Consider the following 7,433-nt stretch of genomic DNA (forward strand, 5'->3'; position numbering starts at 1 on the left):
ACAGGTTTTTGGCTTTGAGGTATAGCCTTAAAAGAAATCAGACTCCTACTAGATACAAAGTGATCATACCATTGACCCTAGAATACTTGTGAGAGTGACAGAAAGTGATATTAAAAATGATGCCAGGTAAAGGAGTATAAAGAAGGACTCTAGTGAACAAACCAAGATTGGCAGTTACTTCAATTGGTCAAAAAATAAAGTCTAAGTGGCAGGGAGATGGCTTGGTGAGTAAACTGCTTGCTATGTAAGCATGAGGACCCAGGGAAGAAGCTATGGAAGCATGAGGACCTAGAGAAGAAGCTGGCATGGTGCTAGGAACCCAGACCAAAGGATGCTTGAGGTTCACTGACCAGTCAGCCTCATCGAACTAGTATGTCCCAGACAGGGCATGTAGAGACACTATTCATCTTTGGTGGATGCATACTCACTTGTTATAGAAATGGTCAGTGAGATTTCTGTTTTGCTTTTTGTTTTCTAAGACAAGGTATCTCTATGTGGCCCTGGCTGTCCTGGAACTCACTCTGTAGACCAGGCTGGCTTCTAACTCACAGAGAGCCGCCTGCCTCTGCCTCCTAAGTACTAGGATTAAAGGCGTGTGCTCCTACCTCCAAGTTCAAGCCAGTGAGTATTTTAAACAATATGTGAAATATTGAGAATACTTGGGAGAACAAACTATTTAAATTGTTTTCTAGTAGTTTAGAAACACCACTTATATAGAGTTGAAATAGAGTAAGCACCCATCTTATATTTTTAGTGAGCAGTCTGTCTAAAGATAGCACTAAACCTGTGGCTTTTTTATATATGGTATATGATGTATGATAATATACAGTATATAAATGTTAGTCTTATTTGACCCGGTTGAGTATACTGTATAGCAAAACGTTATGTGAAATAATCATGAATTAGCTTCAGTCACAAATCAGATAAGCTTTTGTGCAGTAACGCTAGACATAGTCAATTCTTAGTCTTTATTCTAACTTCAAGACATTATGTGTTTTTAAAAAGTTCTAGCACACTTTTTCTTCATGTTAACAGTCTTAAAATGAACAAAACGCCAGTAATATTTTCTGAAAAGTTACTTTAAAAATTAAATACCACAGTGTGAGCATTAAATCCACAGGCAAATCCGTAAGTCCAGAGAAAGGTGAGCACCAGTGTCAATTCAAAAGCAGAGGTTCGGGAAGAAGTGGTAGCTCCCACCACAGTGCTTGGTGTACATCCTATGACTGGGGTACACTTACAGGTCATGAACACACATACAGGCACGGAACAGGTTGTACATTCTCCTCAGAAGTGGTCAGAAAGCCCCTCCCTGTGGTTCCATGGTTTGTGAGAGGGGAGAGGTGGCCCAGCAGCCCTTTGCACCCACCGCCTGTCTGCTAGCACGCTGCACTTAGCCAGGGAGCTCAGGAGACTCTGCCTGCCTCTGTGACTGTTTGGAGCTCACTGTCCCATTAAACCCATTACTGTTCCGCAGAAAACCCTTAACATTTGGAGGGAAAGGGGAGTAGGACATTCTCTGGGTAGAAACAAGGAAAATCAGGAGAAAGCTCTGTTAAGCCAGGCTACCTACACAGCGAAGTAGACAATAGACCAGAAGGGATATTTCTACTACCCTTCGAGTGTCAGCCTGAGACCAGCCATGCCACCCTCTCACACATGCACAGCATGCTTTCAAATGTTTTTGAGACACGGTCTCATACCCATGCTGCCCTGAAACTTGCTATAGCAAGGCTGGCTTTGAATTTATGATCCTCCTGCCTCAGCTTCTCAAGCAGCAAGTATGACTGTGCTTGCTTTGCAATATTATTTACATTCTTATTCAGTCCATCCATGTAGAGACAGACAGACAGACAGACATCAAAAATACTTACAAATTATTTAACCACTTACAAGCACATTCACGGATATGTATAACAATAGATATTTGGCCACAGCTACCAAGATTAAAGGCTATAAGTACTAGAATTAGAAAGTAAAAAACATGTAATGAAAGAATTGAGGGAGGGAGTTAAGGGTAGCTGGGCGTGCTGGGGACTGACTGAGAAGGAACACCAAGGTACTGAAAAGGGGCATTCAGACTGGACTGGTGGTTTCGCTTTGCTTAAAATAGGCTTCAGTTACTCTCTGTGTTGTGTGAGGCTACACTCCAGAGGCAAGGATTTGGTGTCCAAGGCTGTCCACAAGCAACCTACCTGCCTCTGATGTTCTCTTGGCTCCCTATGTGTAAAGCACTGCCTACAGAGCTTCTTTCCCTTCCTCTCTGGAATTAGGCATCTGGCTCCTTTGCTCTGGGTTATTCCAAGTGTTAACCCAGAAATACTTAAACTTCCATGTGAGCTTACAATTTTTGATATTTCACCACACCACAGAGACAGTAGGCATTGTGGGCAGATATAGAAAGAACAATGAAAGGCACAAAACCCCCCACTATTTCCCCACTCAGAGCAAAGCAGCCTTTGAGTGAAGAAGGAAGCCATGATCTGGTACTGGCTTTTCCTAAGTAAAGGCACTTAGAGTAGACAGGTCCAATTTACAGCAGCATAAAGTCCAACTTAGCATCTACTCTCTTGAAATGATGGACTAATCAATACCCACCACTCATAGACACAAGTAAAAACCAACAAATAAGAAAACCAACTTACAGGAATAAGTTATTAATACCTACTCCCCAAGAGAAGTTTTAAAAACTAAGCAGGTAACAGCTCTACAGAATAAAAACACATGCAGACGTCTATGAACCACAAAAGAACGACTTCTTTTTTGTGTGGATAGTGACTGCAGGCGCAGTTGAACCTTCACTCTGGAGGCGAGTCTCCAGATAGGGCTTCTTTTCTTCAAAAGTAGTGAGATCGTCAGCAAGGTTCTCTCTTCTTGGGAGGGATGGGGCAGGAAAGGGGCCTGGGGGAGTGATCAGGTGTTAACGTCAGTTCCATGCACAATCAACCAGACGGGCTAGCTACTGAAGTGTTCTAACAGGCAGAACCTACAGCCCTCACTGCATGGCACAGAGGCTGTGTGGCAGAAACTCCTGCACGTAGGTGGCAGCTGCCTTGGAGAGGTAGGTCATGGTGCCAAATCTGCCACTGGGTGCACTGTCGTACAGAAGAGTACAGATGCCAGATGCAGGATCCTTTGCCAACATGATATCATCTGCGCCGAGGGTTTTCTATTTGGTTTAAAAGGGTGGGAAAACACAGTGAAAGGGAAAATTACTGATCCTACTGAGTCAAATTCTAATTAGTGTACCTGAGCTTCCTCCCCAGCACCATTTCTTCAGCTGTTTAACCAGAAGGGGACATGAAGGGTTATGCAGGATGGATATGAATTTCTATACATAGCACTTGTCACTAGACTCCCAAAATTATTTTACTTACTTGTTAGAATTTTCTATTATATAGCATTTTGAAAATAAAATATCAATTAAAAATTGATTAAATGAGTCACATTTGCTAATAACATCCTCTGTTATTAGCACTTGGAGGGAACCCTAGTGAGACTACATTGGGATCCCCCACCTTGGGTGGTAGTCTTTCATATTTCGTTTGGATACTTCTGTCTTCTCTCACAGTGGCTAAGAGAAGGAAATATCTGTTGTAGGTTTTGGATCTCCTGTAGCTAAAGCTGATCCTGAACTTACTAAATAGCTGAGCCTGGCTTTGGTCTCCCAATCCTCCAGCCTCCAAACTCCTAGATGCAGTGACTGCAGGTGTATTCCACATTGGGCAACCTACCTGTTCTTGAAGGAACAAGTCATTGGCAATATGAACTATTTTCTCCACAGCAATGATGCTCCCAATGCTATGAATTTCAATATCTGCCAGCATGGTGAGAACAAGGATGGCTTCAACCAGAAGTTGGCGGTACTCTGGCTGAGGGACACGATTCAGGACAGACTCCACATGGACAGAGAATTTAATCTCGCCTGGGGTCATCTGTGACAGAAAAAGAAACAAATCACTTTCTAAGATCCCATCACCCAAGAACACGAATCCTTTCCTTTGAAAAGCAGTATAAAGCCCTGTAAGTACAATATGGTTTCAGCCCTGTCTTAGTCAGGGTTTCTATTCCTTGCACAAACACCATGACCAAGAAGCAAGTTGGGGAGAAAAGGGTTTATTCAGCTTACACTTCCATACTGCTGTTCATCACTAAAGGAAGTCAGGACTGGAACTCAAGCAGGTCAGGAAGCAGGAGCTGATGCAGAGGCCATGGAGGGATGTTCTTTACTGGCTTGCTTCCCCTGGCTTGCTCAGCCTGCACCACCCACAAGGGGCCTTCCCCACACTTGATCACTAATTGAGAAAATGTCTCACAGCTGGATCTCATGGAGGCATTTCCCCAACTAAAGCTCCTTTCTCTGTGATAACTCCAGCCTGTGTCAAGTTGACACAAAATTAGCCAGTATAAGCCCCTTTAATGAAATGGTATAAATTGGCTTAATCAGTTTGTAAGGCAATCTGGTAATGCATAATAAGAGTCATAAAAGTATAAATGTCCTCTAACCTAAAATATTATTTCTGGGACTCTGCTCGAAGAAAATAATCCAGAGGAGAAAAAGCTCATGCTTGCATGGCACAGCAGTTTACCAAGTAAACTGGCTCGCCAGCACTGTATTATTACTGTCCACTATTCCCATTCCAGCTTTACCTACTCCATGCAGTGCACTCAGCTGATTTATAAATCAATGTCAATTCAATAACTGATAACTGAAAAATTTCTGATGGCAAGCTTTCTATCATGTAAATAGAAAAGACAGAACCTTACCTCCCTAGTGGTTGAAGAGGGAAGAACAAAACCTTCCACAGAAAGCCCATGACACTGAGAAATAGAAAAACATGTTATTACCAGAGATGAGCTAACAACTGGGAGGCCAGGAGGAGAGACCTCAGATTCCTAAGTGTACTTCAAAGGCTGGCAAGATGGCTCACACCCCCGTGCAAGTACAATGACATGACTTTACTCCCATAATCCCAAGTAAAGGAGGAAATGGAGAACATACTCCACAAAGTTGTTCTCTAGCTATGGCATGTGTTTCCCACCATCATGTACATGTACACACACACACACACACACACACACACACACACACAATTTATTTTAAGAAATTAAATAGACCTTCAGGAGACTTAGGCTGCAGAAATGACTCACATTATACATTTATGTACATGGCCCATTCCTACTCGTTCTAGCTGAGTCCCTCATTGTTGGGCACTGCTGATTAAGGTCAAAGTCTAATTGTTCTGATAGCCTTCTGAGCTTGGCAAAACTGGAGGAGTTCCTTTACTGGCAGGGCTTCTCCTTCTCTGACACTGTCTGGGGAGTCCTGTGACTCACCCATTTTGAACTTGGCTTCACCCTTTCCTGCCTGGTGTGTACTCGAGTCTGAACACACTAAAGAAAGATGTGGACTGCAGAACACAGTTCTGTTCCATCCTTCCCCTCTGGTGTGCAATGGTACCTGAACACCACAGGGGAAGAAGAGGAAAAACGCATATGATGCCTTATCAATATTCTTATCCTGTCCTATTCTCCCACCATCTTTTTTTTTTAACATTTTAGATATATTATTTGCTGTTTATTACTTATTGCAAGTAATATAAGCTCCACAAGGACAGAATTGTTGGCTATTTTGTCTTTTGTAATGGGAATAACCAGAAGACACTCTGGTGTATAGTAGATACTCAATTAATATTATTATCATTGTCATTATTTGACACATGGTCACATGTAACCTAATCTTATCTCAAGTTCACTATGTGGCTGAGGCTGCTCTTGGACACTGGAAGTTCTGTCTTCATCTTCTCAGAGCTTTCAAGTATAGCTGTGGAACACCATACCTAGATCAATAGATAACATGAGTAACTCTTTGCCTTTCTCTAGCATATGAACTCAACTATTAAAAAGCAGTGGAAATTAATCACTTATTTTAGATTCTATAGAAGTCAAAACACTATAGAAAACAACCACATATGACCAACAGGTTTACTGACTCAGTTGGACCAGTACATGTTATATTCCAGATTCTAAGTAATTTCTGTACATTCAATTGCCAGCTTTGAAACATGTAAAAATTATTGTTACTTTCATGTCTGGAAAGTCATGGGTTTAACCTCTTTAAGACACCAAGTCTAGGTTTTGATTCTGCCAAAAAAATACCCATTCTTCCTCGGCTGATTTACCCAGTCCTTTGTTATTCCTACAGCATCCTTTTCAAACATGTATTTGTGTGTGGTGGTGGTCAGGGCAGGCACAAGTCAACAAATGTGTGGAAGTCAGAGGGGGAACTTGCAGGAGTTAGTTCTTGTTTTCCATCATGTGGGTCCCTGGATGGAACTCAGATGGTTTGTCATGGTGGCAAGAATCATTTTGCCTGCCTTGTGGTTAGGTATCTTTATTACAAATCATTTCGGCCATGTATGGCCTTGTGTAACAGTTGCTTTGAAGGAAGGTAGCCAGAAGATTCAACTCCTTGATGACAAAGAATACATGTTCTTATGTGGACAGAGCACCTAATACATGTCTATTGCTATGTTGAATTGTGGTAATCCATGAGTAACTGGAGATAGAAAATTCATATTATCTCTATCTGGTCTCTATCATGTTATAATAACTATAGCAAAGCAGACTCCAAGCAATCGATAAAATGAAGGTCCCTAAAGCAAAGACTCTGAGGAATCAACTTTTGCTGTTTCTAATATGTCCCTGGAAGATCACTGTCCTGACAGGGTCAAAACCTACCTCAAGATTATGATGCCATTAGTGAAATATTTCTCAGGAGAAAGTATTTGTATACATGAGACCAGTCAATGAGCATTATGGTCTTCCTGGCCCTCTAAAAATTAGCATCACCATAATGGTGTGATATGCCTTTACATGTCTATTGTAAAATAATATGAAGAAATATTAATCACACCAAGAGTTGTTGTTGTTGTTGTTGTTTTAAAGGCGTGTGCCACCACACCTGGCTACACCAAGAGTTTTATCTAGGCCTGGTGTGGTGGTACATGCCAGCAATCTTAGTACTCCAAGAGACTGACGTGGGAGGATCTTGAATTGGAGGCCAGCCTGGACAATAACAAACCCTGTCTCAAAACAAATTATTCAGAGCTGGAGAGATGGCTCAAAGGTTAAGAGCAGTTACTAGTTGTGATGGTTTTTATAAGCTCAGTTCAGGGAGTAGCAATATTAGAAAGTGTGACCCTGTTGGTGTAGGTGTGGCCTTTTTGGAGTAGGTGTGTCACTGTGGGCTATAAAACCCTCATAGTAGCTGCCTGGAAGTCAGTATTCTGTTAGCAGCCTTCAGATGAAGATGTACAACTCTCAGCTCTGCCTGCACCGTGCCTGCCATGCTCCTGCCTTGATGATAATGGACTGAATTTCTAAACTAGGCCAGCCCCAACTATATATTGTTCTTTTTTTTTTTTTTTTTT

The 7,433-nt window shown here is 41.9% G+C and overlaps 1 protein-coding gene across 6 annotated transcripts in view; it reads right to left on the reverse strand.

Moving 5' to 3' along the window:
- Nucleotides 1–954: 954 nt before the first annotated feature.
- Nucleotides 955–7,433, reverse strand: part of Phka1 (phosphorylase kinase regulatory subunit alpha 1) — a 136,480-nt gene continuing 130,001 nt past the window's right edge. For 3 of the 6 annotated variants that reach the window (XM_029534351.1, XM_029534350.1, XM_029534353.1), the window contains 3 exons: nt 4,768–4,821; nt 3,735–3,935; nt 955–2,901 (listed from right to left, as the gene is read on the reverse strand). In XM_029534351.1, coding sequence (XP_029390211.1) covers nt 2,665–2,901; nt 3,735–3,935; nt 4,768–4,821 — 492 coding nt within the window. In that variant the 3' untranslated portion in view covers nt 955–2,664. Of the gene's footprint in view, nt 3,170–3,734; nt 3,936–4,767; nt 4,822–7,433 lie in introns of all 6 variants that reach the window. The other 3 variants (XM_021187453.2, XM_029534352.1, XM_021187458.2) reach the window with 1 other exon arrangement.

Source organism: Mus pahari, chromosome X, assembly GCF_900095145.1.
Source record: "Mus pahari chromosome X, PAHARI_EIJ_v1.1, whole genome shotgun sequence".
NCBI classification, from domain to species: domain Eukaryota; kingdom Metazoa; phylum Chordata; class Mammalia; order Rodentia; family Muridae; genus Mus; species Mus pahari.